This window comes from Parasteatoda tepidariorum, chromosome 11 (assembly GCF_982258835.1).
Source record: "Parasteatoda tepidariorum strain Cologne lab strain chromosome 11, Ptep-v5.0, whole genome shotgun sequence".
NCBI lineage: Eukaryota > Metazoa > Arthropoda > Arachnida > Araneae > Theridiidae > Parasteatoda > Parasteatoda tepidariorum.
The window spans coordinates 54,858,229-54,885,953 of NC_141765.1; the positions used below are offsets into that span (position 1 = coordinate 54,858,229).

General features: G+C 28.3%; 1 protein-coding gene across 1 annotated transcript in view; it reads right to left on the reverse strand.

Moving 5' to 3' along the window:
- Positions 1-50: 50 nt before the first annotated feature.
- The window catches only part of TM9SF2 (transmembrane 9 superfamily protein member 2), a 59,233-nt gene continuing 31,558 nt past the window's right edge, over positions 51-27,725 (reverse strand). Inside the window, exons 11-18 of the mRNA XM_016060446.4 lie at positions 26,561-26,622; positions 24,006-24,063; positions 23,866-23,923; positions 12,205-12,364; positions 10,668-10,819; positions 8,488-8,599; positions 5,646-5,817; positions 51-3,554 (exon numbers count right to left, since the gene is read on the reverse strand). Of these exons, the coding sequence (XP_015915932.1) occupies positions 3,487-3,554; positions 5,646-5,817; positions 8,488-8,599; positions 10,668-10,819; positions 12,205-12,364; positions 23,866-23,923; positions 24,006-24,063; positions 26,561-26,622 (842 nt within the window). The 3' untranslated portion in view covers positions 51-3,486. The remainder of the gene's footprint in view (positions 3,555-5,645; positions 5,818-8,487; positions 8,600-10,667; positions 10,820-12,204; positions 12,365-23,865; positions 23,924-24,005; positions 24,064-26,560; positions 26,623-27,725) is intronic.

Genomic DNA, 27,725 nt, shown 5'->3' on the forward strand with positions numbered 1-27,725 from the left:
AAAAATTTAACCTTAATTTGGTTTAATTTATCTAAATTAAGACACAACAATTATTTAAAGAGTTTATTAAAGTTCAAAAGTTTTTACGACAACAAATTTGAATGAACAAATCAATATATTCACACAAAAATCAAAAATATAGGAAAAATTACACCAAGTGCAAAAGCAATAAAACTAATATTATTGCAAACATTATTTAAAGTAAATTAATATAATAAATAAATTTTACAGCTATAACTAAGAAGCATTTTAAGTTTAAAACAGTTTGTGTTTTTATAATGCTGTTTGTACATTCGTGTCTTAAAGCTACTCTCTTCGAAGAAATGTGTTCCCTGATAATTACTTTGTTCAGCTTTTATGCATTTCACTATTAAAAACTAAATACACAAAACTTTAAAAAAAAAAAAAAAACTAATAATTAGCTTGCAGTTTTTAGTAAAATGAGTAAATAAAAATTCTTCTTGAAAGAGTCTTCTTAAAAGAGTTTAAATATTATCTTCTGGATCACAAATTATTAAGACTAAAGTTTTGCTTAATAATAAAACAAGAACACTTTTGTGTATGATTTAATTACAATATCACTAATAATATTATTGACTAATTATAATCAGTATATTATTATTATTACATAATTATTATTATGTGTTATAGCGTTATTATTATTATGTGTTATTACGTTGTTTTTACTATGTGTTATTACGTTATTATTGAAATTATTATTATGTGTATTAAGTTATTAGTTATAATTTTTAAACTTCATAGCATTAGCAAATAAAACAGGAATTTTTATTTGAACTAAACCCAGCAAATTAAATTAAATAAGGCTTTTTAATTTAAAATTAAAGTGACACCTAAAAGAAGTTAGTATACAATAAAAATGAAAATGTTGATTGGCTTAAAAAAATTAAAATTTTTAATGCTTTATTTTCATGCTGTAATATTATTACACAAGTTATATAGATATAGAAAGGATTTAAACTTAATTTGGTTTAATTTATCTAAATTAAGGCGCAACAATTGTTCGTGAGTTTATTAAAGTTCCAAAGTTTTTACGATAACAAATTTAAATATATTCACACAATATATTCACACATATTGTGTGAATAAATATTCACACAAAATTCAAAAATATAGGAAAAATTACACCCAGTGCAAAAGCAATAAAAAATAATATTATTGCAAACATTATTCAAAGTAAATTAATATAATAAATATTTTTTGTGGCTTTAACTAAGAGGCATTTCAAATTCAAACAGTTTTAATATTTTTATAATGCAGTTTGTAAATTTCTCTTAAAGCAACTCTCTTCGAAGAAATGTGTTCCCAGAAACCATCATGACTTTGTTCAGCTTTTATACATTTCAATATTAAAAACTAAACACACAAAACTTTAAAAAAAAAATGAAACTAATAATTAGCTTGCAGTTCTTAGTAAAATGAGTAAATAAAAATTCTTCTTGAAAGTCTTAAAATCTTATCTTCTGAATCACAAGTTATTAAGATAAAGAGTATTGCTTAATAATAAAACATGCACACTCTTGGGTGTGATTTAAATACATCATAACAATATCAATAATAATATTATTGATTAATTATTATTAGTCACATTACTATTATTGCATTATTTTTATTGCATTATTATAATAATCATTATTATGTGTATTAAGTTACCAGTTATAATTTTCAAACTTCATAGCATTAGCAAATAAAAAGGAGTAAAATTAAATAAGGCGTTTTAATTTAAAACTAAAGTGACACCTAAAAAAAGTTAGTATACAATAAACAATGAAAATGCTAATTAAAATATGGCTTAGTAAAAATAAAATGTTTAATGCTATAGTTTCATGCTGAAATAATTTTTTTTAACAAAAAAAACATAAACTGGCTTCAAAGAAATCTTAACATTACTTCAATATTACCTAAAAATTTTCGATTAGTAAAAATTGAGCACACTTAGCAGCCCCGTTATATAGAAACAAATATACTAAGAGATGACATAAAAAAATCTTTTTTAATTTTTAGGCATTTTTAAACCCACCAAATCAAACTAATTATTTACTTTTAAATTATAAAATAATTATACACTTAAAAAAGTACAACTGACAACAAAAAAATGGAAACAAATGCAATTAATCAAAATAAATTTGAACTTTCGGTGGTTAAAAAAATAGCAATTAATAATAATGACATAGGAAGTAAATAACTTAAGGCAGCTTTTCCTGAATATGTGAAATAAAGCCCCAATAAATATTAAATTGACCACAGAAAGCAGGAACTTAGAAATCGCACAAAACAAGCAAAAATAAAGAAAATAAGTCACATATTATGTTCTGAACTTGTAGGTGTGGGTTCGCCTGTACCTGGGTTTACAAAAACCCAGTTAATATAATAATAGCCAGTATAGTAAAACCCAATTATAAGTTCATATAGCAAACTAATCACAAAGTTTAATTTTAATTCATAATTGCAAAGAAAATGGATTGAAAAAGTAAGTTGAACTTAATTTTAAATAAGGATGGAAAAAACCCTACACAGGGGAAGGGGTTTTTTGTTTTTTCAAGATATTCAAGTTTTTTCCAAAAACATAACAAGTTTTTCTGGGCTGGACTCACATTAACGAACCCTGGTTTAAGATAAGAAAAAAACTCTGACAACCCAATGAAAGATTCCAGAAATCCTACAAAATACTACAAGAGCAAAAAATTTTGATATTAAATAAGAGCAGCAGGTAATAAAAATTTTAACAAGAGTACTTTCTCATAAGCAGTTATACCTGCGACTTGATGTGGACTAGATTCTTTATAATAATAAAGGAAAATGTTTATTACCTTTTCCCTTACAGATAACAAGTCAGTTAAATACAAATTACATTTTATAAAAGTACATACACAAAATTGTTCGTCCTTTAAATAATGAAAACTCAACTATGTAGTAAATAGAAATAGATTAAAAAAGTGAGCACAAATAAACAAAATTTAATGCAACTAAATGCATTACTTGATGTATAACATAAAAAAAAATTAGCTTTAGAATTTAAATATGAACACTCTAAATAAAATTTTGAAATGACCAGAAAATTCTAAATTTAAATGAAAAATTTTTAACATGAAATTAATACAAAATATTTAACTGTAAATAAATCTTAAATAAAGAAAGGCTTTAACTTACATTATTACTATGGCAAACCAGCATTATATACAATATTTTGTATACCTGAATAAAATAAGTAAAAAAGAGCTGAAATAATATTAAATAATAATTCTAATAAATTTGCTTGATGTTTATACAAAACACCAAGAAAATTTAATATATGAGCTAAAACTACAAAATCAAAAATATATAGCTAACTCTTGCTGCTTAAACAGTTTATTCAAAATAATGAAATTTTTTTCACTGTATCTATGTTGAACATATCACATTAGCTCATTTCAGGTAGAGCCATAAAATGAAGACGCCATTTCCAAACCATTAAACTAGAAGTCCAAATCAATCAACTTTAACAACACTGTAGATTCTCCTAACAAACCAAAAGCAGGCGAAGAAGCCAACAGAGCCTGGAAAAAAAATTTACTTATTCCAATAATTTCTCAAACTTTTTAGTAAACAAAACTCAAAATAATCAATAAATTTTAACCCATTAACTCCCACTATCCTCATTTGAGGACAGTCAATAAAACATTATGTAAAATTTCTATTTTTATCTTAAAAAGAATTTTTCTTTTCTGGGAAGATAGTTGGCAGCACTACCAACATAACAGCATATTTTTAACATATGTGCTGCCATATTTAGTTTGTTATTAGGATTACCATTTTGTGATTTTTCTAGCCTCACACAAGACTTTTCCTTTTCATACAGTCACATCAAATAAAATTAAGGTAAGCTATTTTATTTATTAGTTTTTCTTTTTAGAGTATAGTTCAACATATAACGCTAAATAAATTTGTTTCTTGCAGTTTTCTTTCTTTTTATATAACATTATATTTTACTGTCCTCAGTTGAGGACACTTGGCATTTCAAGCAAATTTAAAAGAATTTTCCAGAATTTGTTTTTATTGATTAGATTATGCAAACATGTTGGTATTTTGATAGAGTAAGTAAATTATAAAAATAGCAGACATTTTTTAAATACTTTTTCCTTTATTTTAGGAAATTATTTCACCTTGTACGTGTTTTTCAAATCTTTGTAATTTTCTTCAAAATTTCAATTAATATAGGTACAAATGACACCCGGTAGCTGAGCGGTAGCGCTTCGCGCTGTCGTGCAACAGGTCCCTGGTTTGATCCTCGGGCCGGGCAAGGTTGACTCAGCCTTTCATCCCTTCAGTGGGTCGATAAATGAGTACCAAGCATGCTTGGGATCTAAACACTGGGGGTTCCGCGTTCGGCTGACCACCTGACCGGAACATCTGCTCCTGCACCCCATAGCCCATGGTCAAGAAAACTGAGAAGGGCACAGTAGGCCTTGGCCCTCTAGGGCTGTCGCGCCACTGAGTTTTATAGGTACAAATAGCTTTCATATGCCCTTTTAGGCAGGCCAGAGTTCAGATTATTTGAACAAATAAATGTATTTTTTTCTACTACACAAGGAAATATATCATTTTATTACAGCTCCATGTTTTCAAATATATTTAATAATGAAACAAAAAATGTCTCTAGTATGTTGACAATAAATAGTGTGACAGGTGGAAATATTAAATAAAAAATATTGTACATAAATAAGTTAATATATTAAATACAAACTTTAGAGACTCCACTGATAAAAACAACTGAAATTAGAAAGTTCAATAAAGAAATATTCAAATTTACTGAATCAAATTGAGTTTTTGGTTGCAAGAAAATATTGAAATGATGCTGTTAAAATTCTGTTAAACTTTTAAAAATCATTTTCATATGTTCCTACTTAATAAACTTTTGTTTTCAAAGAACATCATTTTCATCTTAAGCATCATTTTTGCCACACTTTAATAAATTGCCATTCTGTCTTAAACCAACAATGTCAATTTTAGCTAGAGTTACAAAATATCTCGGTTGCTCTAGATCTGTGTTCCCCAACAGTGGATCAGTGGATCTAGATCAGTGTCCGCAGACCATCAAATGGTTCAAATGGTACCAGGCCACCCATTTCATTGAAACAGAATTTAAATTCCTAGGTTCATACTCCAAATTAAAAACATCTGTGTTCCATTAAAATTCTATATATTTAAAAAAAGGGCCCCCCGAAGGTAGTGACATAAATTTTTTAATATTTGTATTGTATCATTGTCTCCGATTACCCCCAGATGGAAAAGTCTCACTGCAAAGAAACAAGCTCAGGGTTTTCATAGATTTAACGTTCCAGTAAGTTAAAATGTTATATCACTTTATACTTATTTTTTGGTGTAACTGTATTTTACTTTGAAGGCCTGTTTAAATACAATTAAATTAAATTAATATATCAAAATAATCTAAAATATATACAATCAAGGCCCCCCCCCCCAGCAGATTGCGGTAAAATTCTGAAACATTGACAGGTCCGCGGTGATGAAAAGGAACACTGCTCTAGATGTTACAGAATTATTTTTAAAAATTACAAAATTCTGTAAAATTTTAAATTTATTTAAATAAAAATAAGTTAACAAAAAAATTTTTTAAACATATATATCACCTGTAAGCAAGAAAAACAAGAAAACCATGATTAAGGTGTATCCAAAATACAGTAGAGTTGATACGGCACCAGTGATGTTCAATTTCGTGACGAAAAAGTGAACACAATAAATAAAAAGGTAGAAGCCAGTGAAACCACTCGTCAGAAAAGCTCGCCACCACCAATGATAATCCTAAAATTCAAAATATTTTATTGAAATTAGAAATTAAGCCGGAATACAGAAATACAATACTCAGACAACATGAAAAAAAAATATTTCAATTTTTAACTTGTAAATATCTTGGAAAAGTAATATTATCCCTTAAAAGATTTAAGTTTTTAAATTTTTTGTCCTATATATAATATGTAAGTATCAATAAAAATTATGTATTTTTTCTTTCTTACAAAAAAATATTTTTTGTCAGAACTGCAGACGTACCATCTCAAAAATGTATGCTTTTCTTTCCTTTTATGTTACTTCTGATTAAAAAATAAATAAATTTATAAATCAAGTCTACAGAACCCATTATCCGGAAACCAGAAAACTGGAAAACCAAAAAACCGGAACGAAATTCGATAAATTTTCCCGCCATTTTTTTTAAAAAAAATTTACTCATAAGATTTTAAGATTTTTCTTTCTTTTTTGAAAGATGTTTACCTTACCATCATTTTGGAAATAATCAATAGTGTATTGCTTCATCGTTTTTTCTTCTTTTTAAGATTATTTCCAAAAATTTTTTTTTTCAGTTGGGTTTAACTATAAAAAACGGCTTTTTGTAGCGATTCAGAAAACTGGAAAAATCAGTTATCCGGAATAGCGAAGGTCCCGATCGTTCCGGATAATCGGTTCCCTACTGTATATACATTTATATATTTGAAATAGAAAATTTTTATGTATTTGAAACTACATGAGTAATAGTTATTCATCACAAGAAGAATAATTATTTATCCTCTTTGTAACTACTGATTGCTAATACACAAATAACTATATTGTACATTTAAATGTCTGTATTTACTGTTGACACCGAACACCTACAATAATTATTTTAAAATGAAATTTTATGCTTAAGTTGATTCAAATATTGTACACTTAAATATCTGCATACACCTACAATAATTTTCTTAAAATGAAATTTTATGCTTAAATTGATTCAAATTTTATGTAAGTATATACCTGGGTAAGTATATACCAGTATATATCTTTTATGTATAGAGTTCTTAATAAAAAAATGTATTAACTATTTTTTATTCTTTATATAAAAGTGATTTTAATAAGTTTGATTTAAATTATTGACATGCTATGAAAACATAATATTTCCAGTTATAAGCTAATATTAACCTTTACATTAGCTAATATTAACCTACATGTGCTTGATTAAAGAATCTTCATAAGCTTCAAAAAATATGTTAATAATAAAAAGTCAAAATGTTTCAAGAACTAGAAAATAGGCACCCTTTGGAAAACGTGCCAGATGAAAATTATTCCTAATTTACGTCTGGTGCGTTTTGAGAGCAGGCATCTCTTATTTTTGAGCACTTGAAACATTTACAGTCTAAGTGTTTCAAGTGCTCAAAAATTTTATTTCTATATTCATGCTTTATGAAGCTTTTTAAAAGGTATATATTTCCACTTCAGTTTCTGGAGATTATTGACTCAGTTAACTTCTCAAAACATTTTATTTTCATTCTAACATTTTTAATATTGTCATTAAATGTATGGTACACATGATTGAATTCTCACAAACTAAGAGCCAATCTTAATAGTTCAAAGAAGTGACCCTAAACATGCTAATTAATTAGAGCAGACAGTAATTTTAAGTTACAAAATCAGACACAAAAATGCACTTTCTCTGAATAAACATGCTTTTTTTAAAAGAATTTAGATCTCATAAAATCAAACTATGAGAAGAACAATCTAACTCTATGAAATCTAAAAATATATAATTTCAATGGTTGCACAGTGGCCAAAGTTTTAGACCCCTTATTGTTAATTTCACTTTATCATGCTTTAACGTACCTTGAGAGGTTTCTGAGAATATTGAAAAAATTTTTAATACAAATTTAAAATTTGTTTATCCAAGAATTATTTCTCATCGTCTTTTATAATAAATTCATTTAATAATTTTCGAAAGATTTTTTTGAATTGTTAAGTATACAAATTCTCACAGAATTTTAGGATACAGAAATTTAAATGTCAAAACATAAAATTTGAATGAAATCATACCAATAGTTTCTGAGTAATAACATTTCAAAAAACCATATTTGCACATTTTTAGTTCTTAAGAACTATTACTGATTTGGTCCAAATTTTTAATTTTGTTATTTAAACTAATTGCAATAATAATTAAATATTATAACAATTAAATTGGTGAGTTTATCTTACAAATAAAAATTATTTCAACCATTACTAAAGAACATAATAAAAATGATAAATAATTAAAGATCATTTTTTACATAGAACAGCATTACATAATTTTTATATCATATTATCTAACATATTTTTACATCTTTGAAGTGTGCAAAAGTTTTAGAAAAAATTCCAAAGATATTGCAAAATATGCAAATGGCAAAAAATGAAATTAACATTTTAATGTTAAGTGGACGCTATACAGTCAGAGAAAATTTTTATCGCAAATTCTGTTCCAACTCCATAATTACTTTAAAGTATACAAAATTGAGTTAGAGCAAACCTAGAATAGCCATGATTTTTTCAGTGTCAGATACTGAAAAAAAATTGTCCCCAGCGCATAATCCTAAATTATTCTCTGATAATTTTTTTTCATTTGGATAATACAAAAATTTATTTTTGAAACTTTATGTCAATAACTTTTTAACGTACAGCGTATAAAAAATTAAAACAAACCTCAGCACAAAGATGAAAATAACAAAGAAGGATAGTTGTTTCTGAGCAAGTGATGATTAAAATAATGAATACCAAGAAGAGGAAGCCAAACATGTAATAGACTTGACTTGACCTAAAAGGAAATGTACAAAAAAACATTCAAGTACTTAAAGAGGCAAATAAATCATGTAGAAGGACAATAACACAAAACACAATGTTCATTTTTTAAATCAATGCATAACTTTAAGAATCGACAAAATAACTGACATATTTCCTTCAAATTTAAAAGAACTATAAAACATTTGCTTCACGTGATCTTTGCTTCTCTACTTCTTTAAAAAAAAAAAATTTTAAAAATTTAAAAACTTTTTTAAAACTTTTTAAAAGTCATACCAGAATTTCTTGCCATGGCCTTATTTTTGGAACTTTGTGGTGGAAAAAACATAAGATTTTGTTAAATTTATTTGTCACCCACATTTAATCAGAATTTCCAATTATCCATTTAATCACCCAAAAATATGTGGAAAGCGTGCCTCAGAGGGTTAACATGGTTAATTGCCTCATGTCTACCAACTATTGAATATGAATAAATTGTGTTTTTTCTCTTTTATCTCAGGTGTCTAACTACTTATTGGTAGATAGTGGATATATTAGAGGGACCGGAAAGTAAAGTCATTTCGGCACATTTTCTTAAATAGTCTTAGAAACCAATTCATTTTTTTCAATCCATTTCAATTCATATTCAATCCGGCACTGATAAGTTGTTGATAACGAATGTGAATACATTATTGGTTAAAAATAAAATCTTAATAACAAATATCAAATGCACCAAAACAACATTACTTTCTGGTCCCCCTAAAATAAAATAAAATTTTTCACATTAGAAGTAGTTCACATTAGAAGTAGTTCACATTATCAGTTCAGAATTTCTTCTTCTAATGAAAATTACACAGTAAACAGAAATTCTCTATTATCTTCATTTGCATTTTCAGTATAAATTTATAATATGAATACGTAAAATAATAACTGTTATAAATGTTCTCTCACAATAAATACAACTTACTACTTTAAAAAATAAAATATAGCTATAAAGGTTATAAACTAAAGAAATAAAAAAGATAGGACAAAATTAAATAAGTAAACTGATTTATTACATCAAGTACAGAGGATTACTAACAAAATAATCGGTTGAATATAGGTAGTTATTTCTCTTATACACATGCTTCTTTACAAGCTGCCCCATGAAGTTAAAGTAAACTCCATTCTTATTAGGGTGTAAAACGGGTTATTTTGTTACCTGTGGTGCCAGTTCCCCTCACATATTCAACTCATACAGCTCTTTCATTCGACTGTTGATATTTTGAAACTATCAATATTACAACAAACCATTGAAATACCTACACATGTATATATAAAACTATGAATAATCAGTTTTCTTACAGAGGGGAAATAAGTTTTCTATTCATGTTAAAAGTATAAGTTTTTCCAAAGATAATGAAATTTGCATTCATGTTAAAAAATATTTCACGTTAAGCTTGTTCACATTATAAGTACTTTAAAGCATTATATCAGTATACAATTAGATAGGGAATAAAAAATTAGCTCACGTTAAAAAAAAAATATATATCATGTTGAGCATGTTCATCTTAACAAGTGCAACTGTATGTATATCTGTACCTAAATAGTCTATAATTCCTAAATGAACTACAACATCTGAGCAAAAACTAAATAAAGAAAACAGGAATATATATGTTAGACAATAATTCTCCATAATGGGACACAAAAGGTAGACAAGAAAAGTTTTTCTAAACTTGAATTAAGCATTATAGAGGAAATTTCTCCACTGAAGTACTTTTATTGTGTACTGAAATTGCAAAGATGTTTAACATGCGTTTGAAGCTATTTTTTGTGTAATGAAAAAATATATAAAACTTTACTTGGGTGCTACATTGAAATGAACAGTTGGGTATGAGATTCTTAAATAAACTCTAAAATAACATTGAATCCCTGGAATAACTGGCAGTACATTTTGTATTAGTCTTCATAACAGAAGTATCACATTAATAAAAGACTTATAAAACATTAAAAAGATAACTTACGCAAAACGTTTAACTATTTTTTCTATTTAAAGTTTATAACAATAACTCCTCATGAATGATATAATTCGTCAGTACATTCTATTATATAAGAGAAAATCTTACCAAATGCTGTTTAAGATGAAAAAAAGTTGGATGAAAATACAGCCAAATGGAAGAATACCACCCATGATTATTCCTGGAACAGGTTGAGTGTAAACAGATTGTTCAGGTATTTGTCTGGGGATTTGGTTGGTACGAACTGGATGTTCAATTGTCTAAAAATAATGCTTCAATCAGAAAACTTAAAAGTGCATGCTTTCTACTATCATAAAGCTACATAAAATAATTGAATGAAACATGCTAAATATTTACTAAGTGTTGTAACTTTTATTGACAAGTTTATTTATCCAAATGAAGAAAGGGTAAACTTTGTGCTGTTTATAAATAAAGCGAAAAAATGTGAAAAAATCACAATCAATTACACAAAAACACTATTTTTTTTTCTTTATCTTTCAACTGGTTGAATTGGGTGGTGATACTTAAAAAGATTATTTAGGTCCAAACATAAAATGTTTCTATCACTTCAGTCAAAGAGTATGCTATAATTTTTTGAGTTTTATTATCTACTTTAAATGAAATTTTAAATAGTGTTTGATTTTTAATTACTCAAGTGTTCAGGTGAAATAAATCTTAAAACACAGAACAAACGAAATTGAATAAAGATTTCATTGTTTCCTTATAAAGTTAAGAGTTTTTATCACTTTCCTAATATCTCTGAGGGCCTTAAATTTTACTGAAATAAAAAATAATACCCTAAACTGAAGACAGTATTAGGTTGTGAGACAGCAATCAATTTAGAGATAATTTAAACTTGTTAATCTACAAAAATTGTCAATTGACTGTCTTTCTTTTGATTTCTGTGATGAACTTTGTCAAATCTCCTTCAAAAATACATATTTTAGCTATTATTATTAATAAGCTATGTTAACATTCTGATTCATAGCATAATAAATAAATTTATAAATAATATCCTTTGTCTTTGTTTATTTTGTATGTTATGATAACCAAGAATTTTGAACTCTGATGACGTTGTGCCAATTTTTGGTTATATATTGATCAATAATTAGGGCAGTAATCATGAATGTAAAGACACACTCATGAGGACAATATTTGTTAACATCAAAATGCAGGTATAATAACACTAGAATTAATAATAATAACAGAAAAATAATAACAGAATTATTTATAATTATAGAAAAACATTATAGCTTCTATTTTGATTATTTTCTTTACAACGAAATTTTTTTACAAAAAGTAGAAATTTAAAATTTTTTGAGATTTTGATCTTGTCTGATATGATCATAAAATGTTTCAATTAATTTCAAAATGATAAACTAGGAATCCCAAAGTCGTCTTACCTAAGACAGTGATTTTCAGATGCAGAAAAAAAAAATTTTTTTTTTTTAAATTCCCTTATTAGTTAGAATAAAATTTAACTTGGACATTAAAAAGAAGTTATTCACATATAATTTTTAAATATTTAATTTAACTGCAATTTATTACGACATATTCAAATAAAACGTCAAAAAATTTCCCAAAATAATCCTACTTTATCTAGAAATTTTTTTCTTCTCATTTTAAAATTTTTTTCAAATATTACCCTTTTCTTGAATCCAAAATATGCACCAACAAAAGTGAGAGGTAATGATATCCCAAACCACAATGATAAGAGAGCAAGAAGAGTTGTGAAAGGTGTAGCAGCACTACTTCCTTTTGACCATAGCATCAGATTTAAAACAAAAAAGAGCACAAACACACACCTAAATATAAAAAACAAAAGAAAAACTTAAGCAAGTTTAATCAATGATTTAAAAAAAAACTATTCATAGATGAAAAAATCTGAATTATGCACAATTTACTAATGAATTCTTTTAAAATAATGTTTAATGCCATAGAGGTTATTTTTTTTCACCCTTTGAGCTTAGACCCACATTTTCTAAACTTTCTGCAGCACGCATGAAAAAACCAGTTTTCATGTAACTCAATAGAAAAGTAGTGCACAGTGGCAAATATTAAATTCTGCATTATTAAAATTAATTAATTAGCATAGTTAAGTGAACACTAGAATAACTATATAGAAATTATAATAATAAGAAAAATAAACCTTAAAAAATAATAAAACACTTATAAAAACATAAAAGTAACGTAAATATCAAAAAAAAATTATTTCACCAAATATTTAAACATAAACCAGCCAGAGAATAAAATGAGCCTTTTAACTCTGTAATTAACCTTGCAACTTAAGTATGCAGAATATTTGCTTTTATTTCAGAACTATATAACACTTAAATGCACTTTAAAAATTTATTAATGTAGCTGAAATAAATTACATTTATTACTAGGGTTATTGCAAATTTGAACACAGATTGTTTAAAATGTGAGAGTTTTTTTTGGGGGGAGGAGTATATTTTTTTCAGTTCCTACATTAACAGCAATTGGTATTTTTCTAAAACTTAAAAATTGACAATGTACAGCTGATAAAACATTTTAAAGAATAGATCAATAACAAATTGACAGGAAAACAGTTCAAAGATAATAAATCTCATCCAGTAAGGTGGTCTTTCTACGCCTGGAATGATAAATTAATAAGGATACTATGCTTCCTTAAAGTATATTAAAATTAGAAATAAAAGAAAAAATTTAGACCCCTCACACTTTACTGAAATGAGGGGTAACAAAGCCTATTGCATTAGGCAATAAAATTTCTCAATCCTTTGTGCTGAAAAACGCGTGAAAAGGTTGACAAAACAAATACTAAAACTTAAATAATAATTTAACTCAATTAATAATTATCCAAAAATTTTCGGAGCAATTTAAGATTTTGTTACTCTAAAAATCTGTTACACAATAGTTAGGGCTGCAAGTTTGTCGCAGGAAAAAAGACCCCAAATTCGCGGAAAAATCGCAGGAAATTTTGAAAATTACACAAATTCTAAACATTAAAAAATTTATTATATAAATGATGCAAAAGACAGAAATTGCGCAAATAATAAAAATGCTTAAAAATACACAACTAAAGTATTTCTTTGAATTTCAAGCAATATTAATATTTTTAATTAAATGAACAGAATTTTGGTACAAAGTATTGTACATTGTCAGATCATTCTAACTTATGCTTCGTCTTTCATCACTTGATACATTTTTATACTTAGGAAACGATCTTTCTGCGTCAACGCTGTTTTTAGGCACCGACAAACTTCGAATTGCCACTTTTGCCAATTTTGGAGCATTCGGTCTTTGATTTACAAAACTCGATCAATTTTCCTTCACCAACAGGCAATTCCTTGACCGTTGCTTTGTCAGAAGTAATTGCTGTGAAAACTCAAACATTCTACTACATTCAAACTACTAGTTACAAGTCCCTACTAACTACTAGTCCCCTCCCTTCATCTAAGAAACTGATCCATATTTAAGAAATCACAAGAAGCCGCCTAGGAAAAATTAACTGGATAAGTAGAAAGGTAGTAAAAATTTCATTGCCCAGTGCAATAGCATGTACAACAATTTTTCTGTCAAAGATTTTATTTATAACATTTTCCTTCTTTTGTGATTCCAATTTCTTTTGTACTCTTACTGACTTCAGGAAGGTAATTACCCTCCCTAAGTGTAGAAAGACCACCTTATTTGACAAGATTGTGATTATCTCTTATCTCTGAACTATTTTCATGTCATTTTGCTATTGATTCACTCCCTTAAATATCTAATCAATTTTACATGTTCAATTTAAGGTTCAGGAAAATAAAAAATTCTGTTTAATAAAAATAATAAATAAATAAAAAAAATCAAATTTTAAGCAATTTTAACGCACGTCAAGACTTATTGAGAAATTCGCGGATTTTAAGAAAAAAGATGACAATTTCGTGGAAATCATCGCGGAAATTCGCGCCGCGACAGACCTGCAGCCCTAACTATAGTTAATTGAATAACAAATAACTTCTAAAACTAAAAATACATATTGTGTACAGAATAGTAATCAAATTGTTTAACATATTAAGTAAGTCATATTTAATGCAAATATAAGAACACTATTCATACCTATAGATACTTATTTAAATACATAAAAAAATGGTCTGTATAACTTTAAAAAACATGATGGACTTGAATTAAATCCTATAAAAAATTTAAACAAAAGAAGAAGGAAATCATTAATTTGATGACGATGAGTTCCAAACTTTTATTTATACCTTATTATTTCAACAAAAAAGTATTGTTTGCTATTAAATTTCAAATAAAGTTATAGCATAAAGCATTGTTTAATTTTCAGTTGCTTCTTCAAAATTTGATATTTTCTAGTTTCGAAGACAAGTCATTTCTGATTCTAAATTTAGTAGTTCTATTATTTTAGATTTCATCTAATTTGGTAATATTCAGGGTGCATAGCTAAAGTATTCAACAAAAAATAAGCACCTTTTAAGCACTTTTCTAGCACTCAAAAAATATTTTTAAGCACTTCAAAAAATTTCATAATTAGGCAGGGTGTGAAAGTTTTCGACAACTGATGGTTTTATCTCATTTTATGCCAAAAAAAACATTGTTTTTGACAATTGTCAAAAATCATGAAATTTTGTATCATGTAAAACGAATGGCGTTTTCATATGCTACGGACTGACAAAACACCAAAATAGATTGGAGTTGAATTAATTGTGAAAATGTTGAATAGAACAATGTGAACTGTGCCTTTTTGCATAATACGTAGCGAAAATCAACAAGGTAAGGGAAAAATCTCCTTTTGAAAAAGGGAAAATTAAGCACTTTTTAAAAACACCCAATGAAAAAAGCACCTTTAAGGGCTTTTAAAAAACGAAAATCGAAAATAAGCACCTTTAAGCACTTTTTTAAAACGCTACGCACCCTAATATTTATTTAGAATTCAGGGCTGATGGTGAGTCCTAGATTAGCCCTTAGCTATTAGTCTCTTTTCAGCTCTTCTTATTTTAACAACCGAATATATTCCAAGAATGATTTATGAGAGTCTTATACTGAATATAGTAGTGTTAATGGGATGATAAGTATATATACCCTTTCATAATTTGGAGAGTCTTTCACCAATCTGGATAGTATCATAAGGTATTAATAGCTGCCACTCATACCTAATACAGTAGGAAACCGATTATCCGGAACGATCGGAACTATCGCTATTCCGGAAAACTGATTTTTCAGATTTTCGGAATCGCTACAAAAAGCCGTTTTTTTTATTGTTAAACCCAACTAAAAAAAATAAATATTTGGAAATAATCTTAAAAAAAAGAAAAAAACGATGAAGTAATACACAACGATTATTTCCAAAATGATGGTAAGGTTTCAAAACACCTTTCAAAACACCTTTCAAAAAAGAAAGAAAAATCCTAAAATCTTAAGAGGAAAAAAAATATATTTTTTTGAAAATGGCGGGAAAATTTATCGAATTTCATTCCGGTTTTTTGATTTCCGGATAACAGGTTCTGTACTGTACTATGAATATAGTCATTTGAAAAATTTAAATATCGAGCAACTATAGTTGTACGTACACTTTTTAATCTAACGTTTAATTTTTTCCAGGCTGAAAACGCTTCCAGTCATAGAAAAATTATTCACAAAAAAGCAAATTTAATTCAAAATAATTTTCAGAACGAACATTCATCAAAATATTTTTGTTATCATTATATGTTACTTTAACTAAAGTATTAATTGTCATTTTTGTCAGAAATTTTCACTTATTTATTTTAATTTTGATATTTTTAATATGATATTACAACACTTCAGTTTTGATTCTGAGTATTCACTTATTGATACTCTTAAATTGCAAGAATTCCAATGTAAATTCTGGCAATTGCTTATTTACTTGACAATTTCTTCATTTTTTTTAATATTTTTAATATATTATGATGCTAGTGCTTCAGATCAGAGTAATGACTTAATGACACTATTAAAACACATCCTAAGACATAATCCACAGTCTGTTGTTCATTGAACATCAACCAAGTTTTTATAGTAATTTTTCTTTGTTAATTCCTACATGGTTTTTTTTTAATTCTTACATATATATATGTATAATAAAAATTATAAATACTTTTGTATTAATAAAACCATTAAATCTCTTTCGTTTTCATAAAATGTCTTTGGTAAAGAATAGTTGTAGAAATTCTATTTTGAAATTTTATATATATATATATATATATATATATATATAATATGATAATATAACACTTCAATTTCAAATTAGAGCAATCATTTTTAGAGGCACTTTATTAGCAGCTCCTCCATTGTAAGAGTATGTCATTTAAGATTGTTTTTCAATAGTTATTTATTGTTCTATCACCATGCATTTTCAAATTTCAAATTTCTTTTAAGAATTCTATAACTAGAATTTTACTGACGCTATAATGACAATATTTTTTTTAAAAATTGCAGACTTTTAACAAAATTAGTTGTCATTAATTTGAAAATATTTGCACTGCACCCTCTAGTTTAACTTCAAAACTTATCCATACAGTTTTGATGTAACTGCCAACGAAGCAGTTGTTTTAGAAATAGTATACTTGAACAATTTAACTTTCCATTTCCAGTCTAACTTTCCATTCCAGTGCTTTTTACAAATCATCATTGTTCACTATCTCAGAAATATAGCGCCAACTTGGCATCTTTGTCTCAGCATCCTCGCCACCGTTTGTTGTAACCCTAATCAGTTGAAAATTAGTTGTTGATCTTATAGCATGAGCGTGCTCGTAGCACCAATCATAATAAAAATCTTTAATACAGTCCATTCTATTTTAATCATTTGTTAACAAACGAACCAGCATAGAAATCAATCAATTTGTATCGAACATTAGTGATCCGTAAAAACCGGAGATGGAAAAAGAAAAACTAAATAGATCGAAGCGTGCCGTCAAAGGTACCATAACAAAGCTAGAAACATACATTGACCAGACGAAGGAACATAACCATACTGAATTAGAGGTCAAGCTGAAGCGTGTGGAACAATTGTATAAAAAAGTTGATGAATTAAAGGAGCATTATTATGGGCTAAAAGACATAACTGACCCTGAGGTAACTGAAGTAGAAACGGACTTGGAGGGAACAGTAGACAGACTCGAAGCTCTGGAGGTAAGAATTAAAGATATTCTTAACTCTTTGATAATTAAACCTTCAATAATTAATTGTGAAAATGAAATATCTCAGGCTGATTCGAAAACAAAACTAGAAATTAAACTACCCGAGATACCACTACCGGTATTTCATGGTAAATTTGACGAATGGCCCAATTTTAAATCGCAATTTGATAACATTATAACTAAAAACAATGATTTAAATGACTCTCAAAAACTGCATTATTTGAAAGCGTCATTGCTGGGAGACGCTAAACGTCTGGAAACTGTAGACGATTCTTTTGAATCACTTTTAAAAGCATTAGAAAATAGATTTGAGAATAAACGTCTCCTCACTGAGACTTACATAAATCAAATTTTGGAAATTGAAAAACTTACAAATGAATCAGCTGGAGATATTAGAAACATGGTAGATATTTTAAAGAAAAATATCAGAGCTTTGAAGCTTCTAAATTTTGATCGTAATAATTTATCTGACATACTTTTGCTTAACATCATTTTGAAAAAGGTAGATCGAGAAACTAGAAAACAATATGAACAAACGATCGCATCAAATGAAATACCAGAACTGGATAACTTTTTAGAATTTTTAGAAAAAAGAAGCCAAATTCTTGATAGTATTAGTCGAACAGCTTCTTCTTCAATTTATAAGCATAAGCAAGTTGTTAATAAGAGTAAATCTTTCCTGAATTCGAATAATAATCCTAACTCTTGTGTAATCTGTAAATTACCACACATGATTTATAAGTGCAATACTTTTCAAAATATGAAGGTTTCGGATAGATTTAATGAAATAAAACGATTAAATTTGTGTATTAATTGCTTAAAGAATAATCACAAAGTTAAAGACTGTAAATCGAACAATTCTTGCTTCGTTTGCAAAAAACGCCATAATACATTACTGCATATTTATGAGATTTCGTCCCCGCCTCCTACCTCCTCAGTTTCTACGATGCCAGGCGCCGATCAAACAACTGTCTCGCAAGTGCATGATTCATTCCCACAAGAACATTCGAACACTTTTTCTAATTATTTAGTATCAAAAAAGAAACAAAATATTCTCTTGCCTACTGCAGTTGTTTATATTAGAAATGAATTGGGAGACTATTATCCATGCAGAGCGATTTTGGATTCCGCTTCTCATCTTTCTTTCTGTAAACAAAATTTAGCTAATAACTTAATGTTGAAAAAGGAAAAAATAAATGCTTCTGTTTCTGGATTGAGCGATATTTCGGTAAATATCAAACAAAAGGTAACCACTGCAATTAAAAACAATAGTGGAAGTTTTTCAACATCTTTAGAATTTTTAATTGTTCCTTCGATTACAAATTTGACGATAATTAATCCGGTTGAAGTATCTAATATAAAGATTCCATCGGACATTAATTTGGCTGATCCAGAGTTTAACACACAAAAAGAAGTAGAATTAATTATAGGTTGCGAGCTCTTTTTTGAAATTTTAAAGCCAAATCAGCTTCGATCGCCATGTAGTAATTGGTTGTTTCAAGAAACTGTTTTTGGTTACATAGTCGTAGGGAGCTCCGATAATAGTACAAATAGAGCATATTGTGGATTAACGCTTAGTTCAGATATAAATTCGGAAAGCCTTGATAAACAGCTACAAGCATTTTGGAATATAGAAACTGTTGAGGAGCCCTCTGTTGAACATAGTGTCGAATTTGAGTTATGCGAAACTCAATATAAAAATACTCATTATCGAAATCATGAAGGGCGTTACATAGTACAGTTGCCTTTGAAGGAGGATCCCTCTTCGCTCGGTGATTCTAAAGCCGTTGCCGAAATGCGTTTAAATCAGTTATGGAAAAAACTCTCAAAAGATGAGGAGTTGCAATCACTTTACAAATCATTCTTAATGGAATATGCTGACTTGCAGCATATGCAATTAGTTGTAGAACCTCTTGATAAAACAACTTCGTATTTTTTACCTCATCATGGTGTACTTCGCCCAGATAGTAAAACCACTAAGTTGAGGGTGGTATTTAACGCTTCCTCCAAAACGACATCCGGTCTTTCTTTAAATGATATTTTGTACAAGGGCGGTACTATACAACAAGATTTATTTTCAATACTTTTGCGATTCAGGCAACATGTATATGTGTTCACTACTGACATTTCTAAAATGTTTAGGCAAATTTTGATTCACCCTGATCATCGAAATTTACAGTTGATATTATGGAAGAATAGCGTGAATGACCCAGTGCAAACCTTCAAACTTAACACTGTTACATACGGAACTTCTTGTGCACCCTACTTAGCAACCAGAACTATTAAACAACTAGCCATTGATGAGGGTGATAGTTTTCCCTTAGCCGCTGCTGTAATAATTAGAGACACTTATATGGATGACATTTTGTCAGGTAGTTCAGACTTTCAAGAATTTCAATTACTACAAGAACAGTTAGTAGACCTGTTTAAAAAGGCGGGTATGAGCTTACACAAGTGGTGCACTAACACTTCAAAAATTCCTAATTCCATACCATTAGAAGACCAAGCCTATGATTTCTCTTGTGAGCCACCTAATACCATTAAATCCCTTGGGGTTATCTGGAACCCAAATTTAGATTATTTTACTTTCAAGGTTGATGTAAATATGCATGACTCATACACCAAACGAAAGGTCTTATCCACCATCTCACGCTTGTTCGACCCCCTTGGATTCCTTGGTCCCATACTAACCAAGGCTAAATTGTTTCTCCAGAAACTCTGGATACTCAGATTGGAATGGGATGAACCGCTTCCAGATTCAATGGCTAAGGACTGGCAGTGTTTTGTTTCTACTCTACCTGCCATTGAAAACATGCAAATTCCTCGTCACGTGGGGGAGAAGAGGGGAATCCTGATTCACGGCTTCTCCGATGCATCAGCCGTTGCGTATGGAGCAGTTCTGTACATGCAATCAATTTCGGGAGAAACATCATATACGAGACTTTTGTGCAGCAAGTCCCGCGTTTCACCAGTGAAACCTATCACGATCCCTCGCTTAGAATTGTGTGCCAGTGTTTTATTGGCACAGCTTTTGAACAAGGTTCTGAAGTCTCTAACCTTGCCCATTCAACAAATAATGTTGTGGACAGATTCTACAATTGTGTTGGCATGGCTTCAACGGTCACCTGATCAACTCAAGACTTTTATCAGCAATCGAGTTAAAGTAATACAAGAACTAACTAAGAACTGTCATTGGAATCACGTTGCATCTGATAAAAATCCTGCAGATGTCCTCTCTCGTGGTCTGAATGCTTCGGAAATTTCCTCCCATGAACTCTGGTGGTTCGGACCAGATTTTTTGAAACAAGATCTGAATATTATTCCAATAGATTTTGAAAAACTCTCTTCGGACAGTGAATTTTTACAGGAACTCAAACCCCCTGCCAAAATACTTCTAACTTCTTATAAACTTGACCTAATTGACAATATTTTAAATTGTAGCAATAATTATACTAAACTTTTGAATGTTTTAAGTTATGCTTTCAGATTCATATTCAACTGTAGAAATCCAGGTAACAAAAGATATGGTAAGTTGTCCTCTAATGAATTGAAAGAGACGGAGTCCTTTTTAGTTAGAAATGTACAAGCATCTGCTTTTAAGGAAGAAATAGACTCCATTTCCAAGGGCAGGGCTTTTTCAGGTAAAAGTAAACTTAACTCTTTAAATCCTTTTCCTGATGGTCATCAAATTATCCGAGTCGGTGGTCGTTTGCATAATGCTGCTCTGGATTATTCTCAAAAGCATCCAGCTATACTTCCTGCAGACCATCCTTTCACTAAATTGTTGATGACTCATTTGCATATCAAAAATCTCCATTTTGGACCTCAAGCGTTGTTATATTGCACTAGAGAAAGGTTTTGGCCACTTCGTGGTCGATCGATAGCTAGGAAAATTGTACATAAATGCATAGTTTGTTTTAAACATAAACCCCTTGTTTCAAATCAACTTATGGGAACCTTGCCTCGAGAAAGAGTAAACCCTAATTATCCTTTTTTGCATTCTGGTGTTGATTATTGCGGCCCTTTCCAAATTAAATATAAACACCAGAGAAAAGGGAATTTCCAACGGATTTATGTTGCAATATTTGTGTGTTTAGCCTCGAAGGCGATTCACTTAGAAGTTGTTTCCGATTTAACAACCGATGCTTTTCTTGCTACTTTAAAGCGTTTTGTAGCTAGGCGTGGCAAATGTGCTACGATATCATCTGATAATGCAAAAAACTTTGTTGGGGCTAGTAGGGAATTGCAGCGATTGCAGAATTTAACTAGATTTCCTGACGATAAACTAGCATCCTATTTGGCATCTGAAGGGATAGTTTGGAATTTTATTCCTCCCAGAGCTCCAAATTTCGGGGGCCTCTGGGAGGCAGGGGTCAAATCCTTTAAGTTTTACTTAAAACGAGCTACAGGAAATCTAAAATTAACATTTGAGGAATTCCTTACAATAACAGCACAAGTCGAAGGAATCCTAAATTCTCGGCCATTAACACCTTTGTCAGATGATATTGATGACCTGGATGTTCTAACACCAGGGCATTTTTTGGTTGGAAGATCTATAACTGCCATAGCTGAACCAAGTTTGTTGGATAAATCGGAAACCCGACTTTCTCGATGGCAAAGGTTGACAAAAATTGTTCAATACATTTGGTCTAAATGGTCTCGCGACTATTTGAACAATTTGCAACAAAGAACAAAATGGAAAGTAGAGAAAACCAACATAAATTTAAATGCGATGGTTTTAATAAAGGAGGATAATCTTCCTGTAAATCAGTGGGTCTTGGGACGAATTTTAAAACTATTTCCTGGAACGGATGGAAGGGTCAGAGTAGCGGAGATTAAAACGAGCAAGGGAATTGTTAAACGTAGCATTAGTAAATTGTGTATTTTGCCATTGGACAATTAAAAAATATGTATGTTAATTTTCTCATTATGTGTACCTACAGCATTTATTCAATCTTTGTAAATTTTATATTGGAATATGTTTATGTACCATTGTTATGCTAATTTGTATGTTTATTGAATATAATTCAACGGCGGGTGGATGTTCACTATCTCAGAAATATAGCGCCAACTTGGCATCTTTGTCTCAGCATCCTCGCCACCGTTTGTTGTAACCCTAATCAGTTGAAAATTAGTTGTTGATCTTATAGCATGAGCGTGCTCGTAGCACCAATCATAATAAAAATCTTTAATACAGTCCATTCTATTTTAATCATTTGTTAACAAACGAACCAGCATAGAAATCAAACAATTTGTATCGAACAATCATAACTTTTTGCTTATCATTAAAAATCAAAACTAATATGATTATTTTATTCAAAACAGAATTTTTTTAAAAAAAAACTGAAAAGTTTAAAAAAATTAATTTTTTAAGTGAAAAATTCAAATTTTTAAAAATTATTTTGGCGGAAAAGATTTTTAAAAATGTTAAAAAGTTAAATTTCTCTAAAATGCAGAAAGATTTCACCGTTGATATGTTTATCAGCAAAATATACATACATTAAAAATGAAATAAAGTTTTATCATATTGATTAGATATTATACAGAATGAAATGATTACAACCAGCTATGACATAAGATCATGAAAACTATTCCCTGAAAATTATGTTACTCAAAGAAAATTAAGAAGAACAAACTCCGGCATTATTTCAAGAAATACTAAAAATGTTAAAAACTTTTTGTTTGCTGTACATACATACTGCATGATAAATCTGAAAATTATTTTAATTGTAATATAAATTGGAGAGGGCTAAGTGGGAAATGAAACATCCCTTACTATTTTCATAAATAGTCACTCTTAACTATACTAATAAAAGTAAACTTGTTTGTTACTTCAGAGAGCATTGATAAAGAAAAAAAATTTAATGCAAATTTTAGAATATGGAGAACATATTAGTTGGTGAAATCAATGAGAAAATAATTGGTCAAAAAGAAATAAGCTTTTATTTAATTTCAAAAGACAGGGAAAAAATTGTAAAATGTTTAATGACAAAACAGCTATTCTGTGATATAAGACCCTAAACAATGCAATTCAAAGCAGATGCCCATGTTCTGAAGAAAAAAAAGTTACTATGAAGAATATTTTCTCTCTCAAATTTACTATTGAGAAACCAATTGTGTAGTTTTGAAATTTGTTAAAACATGAAACAAACTAGAATTCAATTACTTACCCAGGACAGAGTGTTGAAGTCAAAATGACATTTGATTTCCATTTAATTCCTCCAAAAGCTGAAATACATATGTACCATTTTGTTACCCTGAATAATACTTTTTTTTATGAATATTTTATATTAAAAAGGTCAATACATACCTTTATACATTCGAGCAGAAACATACCCTGCAGGAGTACCCAAACAAACATACAGGACCTAAAAATATTAATAAAATTTGACTGTTACCAAACATTAAAATAAGTAATAAAATGTAATTGATTACAAAACTTAAGTATATTTAATTATAATAAATGTACTTAAATAATAAATGTTTTAAGTAAAAAATTATACTTTAAAAATAGGTAATATTACAAAGAAGTAAGATGTTTCAGTCTCGCTAACGTTCCTTTCCTTGCCATTACTTTTTTTTCTCCCTCTCTCTCTCTTTTAGATATTGAAATTTACAAAAATATTACCAAATATGTGAAACATTCCAAAGTAATTATAATGATCTTTATTTCCACTTTAATAATTTTTAGCTAATTGGCCTCTTAAATTTGACCTCTTTTCATACATTTTCTTCCTTTGAAGATAGGAATTATATGAAAAGAGCATCCATATTGTTGACATAGCAATAGTTAGCACAGCAATTCTTATTTGTTTACTTAACTTTACAATCATAATTTACAAAATAAAATAATTAACATAATTACGTAAATAATAGAATACAAAAAAAGGATAGTTTTCATTGAAACTTAAAAATGTTTTTTGCTAATTCATTGATTGTGGGCTAATTCATAAATTGTGGGCAATCCCTCATAAATATTTTTTCAGTGTTCAAATGTTTTGGTTATTTCGAAAATCTGCAAGGAATTTCAAAATTCTTTCATTATTTTTGACATATCTCTTTCATTTCTTTAAAGGTTTTTCTCCCTGGTCCTTTTGATGATCGACACCAAAATTACATTAGTATAACATTCTTTGATACATAACTTCTATATAATTGTTCATACGAGATTCAGCATTATGTTTGCTTGATGTGTAATTACCTGTTGTTTAAAAACTTTTCCCTGTTTTACTAAAAAATTTAAACACTGTAAATATATTTAAACACTTAATATATTTAAGAAATTCTTAATAAATGTATTACATATGTAGTGAAATAACTAATAAATAATATTGAACTATTAATAAATATTGAAATATGTAAACAAATAAATAATATTGACTAATAATAATAGTTTACATTAATGAAAAAACTTCAAAAAGTGATATTATAAAAGTAGTAATTAAAACTATTTAGTATAAGAATATAAATAATGAACGGGGTGCAAATAGTAGGTTTGTTACCAAGAATTTAAATAATTTGTAATTTAGTGAGATAACTGTCATAACTGCTACCTACAACACTAAAGAGTAACAGATTGATACTAAATTGTAATTGAATTAGCAGAGATACCACTGTCATAATGTTTGACCCAACAACTTATAGTGATCCAAGCCTATTTATTGAAGTTCTTGGATAGTTTATATTTTGACTTGGTGTGCTGTGCATAGTGGCAGACTAGCGAAAAATGTTTTAATCTTACTCTTCAATTATATCAATCTTACACTTCAATTATATCAAATTTCAGCACTAACAACAAATATACCCTACATTCAATCAATGCTCCTTATTCTGGTAATTGAATTTATTACTCAGTGATGGTATGCTAGTGAATTTTGTTTGCAGTAACTTTAAGAAAGTGCAAGTCAGAACATCATAAAAAGCAATTATTTTAATTACTTCCTCAGAAATGTTAAGTTTTTATTTCAATGTTATCATCTGCAAGTTCTTAGATAAATCATCTGCAATTTCTAAAATTAGATTAAGTTTAAATATTTAAATAAATTTAAATATTTGGATAGGAAGTCAATATTAATGCTATATTTTTCCATGTAATTGAGATTCAAATAGTTTGATAAGTTATAAAGTGAGCAAAATTATAAAAGTTTTTAATTTATAAAAGAAATTTAAAAAATTCCAATTTAACAAAAAATGTGCTTCAAAAAATCAAATTATTTTAAAACAAAATATTGAAATAATTTTAAAATAAAAAAATATTACATTATTTAGATCAGAAAAAAATATTTAAATGAAAAAAATTAGATAATATTCAAAACATATAGAAAAATGTATTCAAATGCAGATTATATTTATGAATCCATATAACTATTTTTTTATCGACTGCAATGGTTCATTTGCTATTAAATCACAAGATAAAAAAATAACATGATTCTAAATTTAGTTCAAGTTAAAGTATGAATAGCTAGAAATATATAATTTATTAAATTAGTTTGATGCAGTTAATTCTTCTTTAGCACTACAGCCTAGGCCGTCACAATCAGCCTGCAGAATTACCGCCTATCCAGCTCCACGGGTCTTATTTGACATTATCAAGCTAAATAGTGGGAGGCCACTTTCTTTTCCAGACACCTGAAGGCATACTAAATGTCAAGAAATGTTTTGTTAATCTGTCATCAAATCTCTTAAGTGTCAATATCAATTGATTTTTTTTAGCTAATTATATTTTAATTTTAAAAACAGGTGACAATAAGAAAAATGAATAGCATGACTAAAGATACAATTACATTATAATAAAATTAGCATGCCAGATTATTTTTATACATAAGAGGAACAAAAATATGAATAAATCCATTGATTTTTACGCACCATTGCACAAGTCATCAAAGCACCTCGATTGGCAGGAGACAAGAAACCAAGGCAGGCAAAGACTGAAAATTAAATCAAAATTATAAGGCATTTTCTATTGTACAACATTTAATAGCGAAAAAAATTATTACATTTACAATAATAACTTAAATTTAATTGGTTCAGAGATAACTAATATACAAAAGAGTCATGTGTTATTTGTTCCTCCTTGAGTGAGAATGAGTAAAGTAAAAAGAAACATTATTCTAAGGTATACAGCTGTTTTTGTTGGTGCTTATTTAAAATACCAGAACAAATATCATAACTCTTTTGAGAATTTTTGTTTTTCAGCAAGTTGATTTATGCAAACCAGAAAACTAATATTCCATAAAGGTTCGACAATTTTATAATAAAATGAATTTTCAATCTTTTCCTACAAAAAATAAACCAAACTGCATGTGTGTTTTTTGACCATAGATACCTACAAAAAATAAACCAAACTGCATGTGTGTTTTTTGACCATAGATACCTACAAAAAATAAACCAAACTGCATGTGTGTTTTTTGACCATAGATACCATGCATAATAGAATCATAACATTTGCCAGTAAAAAAATTATTTTAGAAGATCAGGCTATGAAAGAGTACTTTATCCTTAGTTTCAACTTTTTTAAGCTAAATTCTTTTTAATTAACTTATTTATTCTATTTAATTAAAAAATGTTAAAAAAATTTTGTCTGGAAAATTTTTTAAGACTTCATTGATTTTTTGATATTTCGCAAAATTTACAAGGAAGTATTCTTGTTTGGAATGACTGGAAAATTAAAAAACTGTTTAAAAAAGTTAAAAATTTTGTTTGAACACTAATAAGACTGAAAATCCCTGTACACCTAGAAAGACAAAAGAGTACAACTTAGCCCTATAAGATCTTTTGATATTTAATCAATTAGACATTTAAAATATTAAAATATGGTAAAAATTGAATAAATGCATAGTACAGAACCCCATTGTTTAAATTTTAAGGTATTTTATTACATTTTAATAACAGAAACACTTCATTAAATGGAGTATAATGACTTTTCTTATGCCATTAATATTATTAGTGTTTATATTATTGAGTATCCACTCTATATACTTAATAATTAAAAAATAAATAAGCTAAATTGATCTTATTCAAATACCAAAAC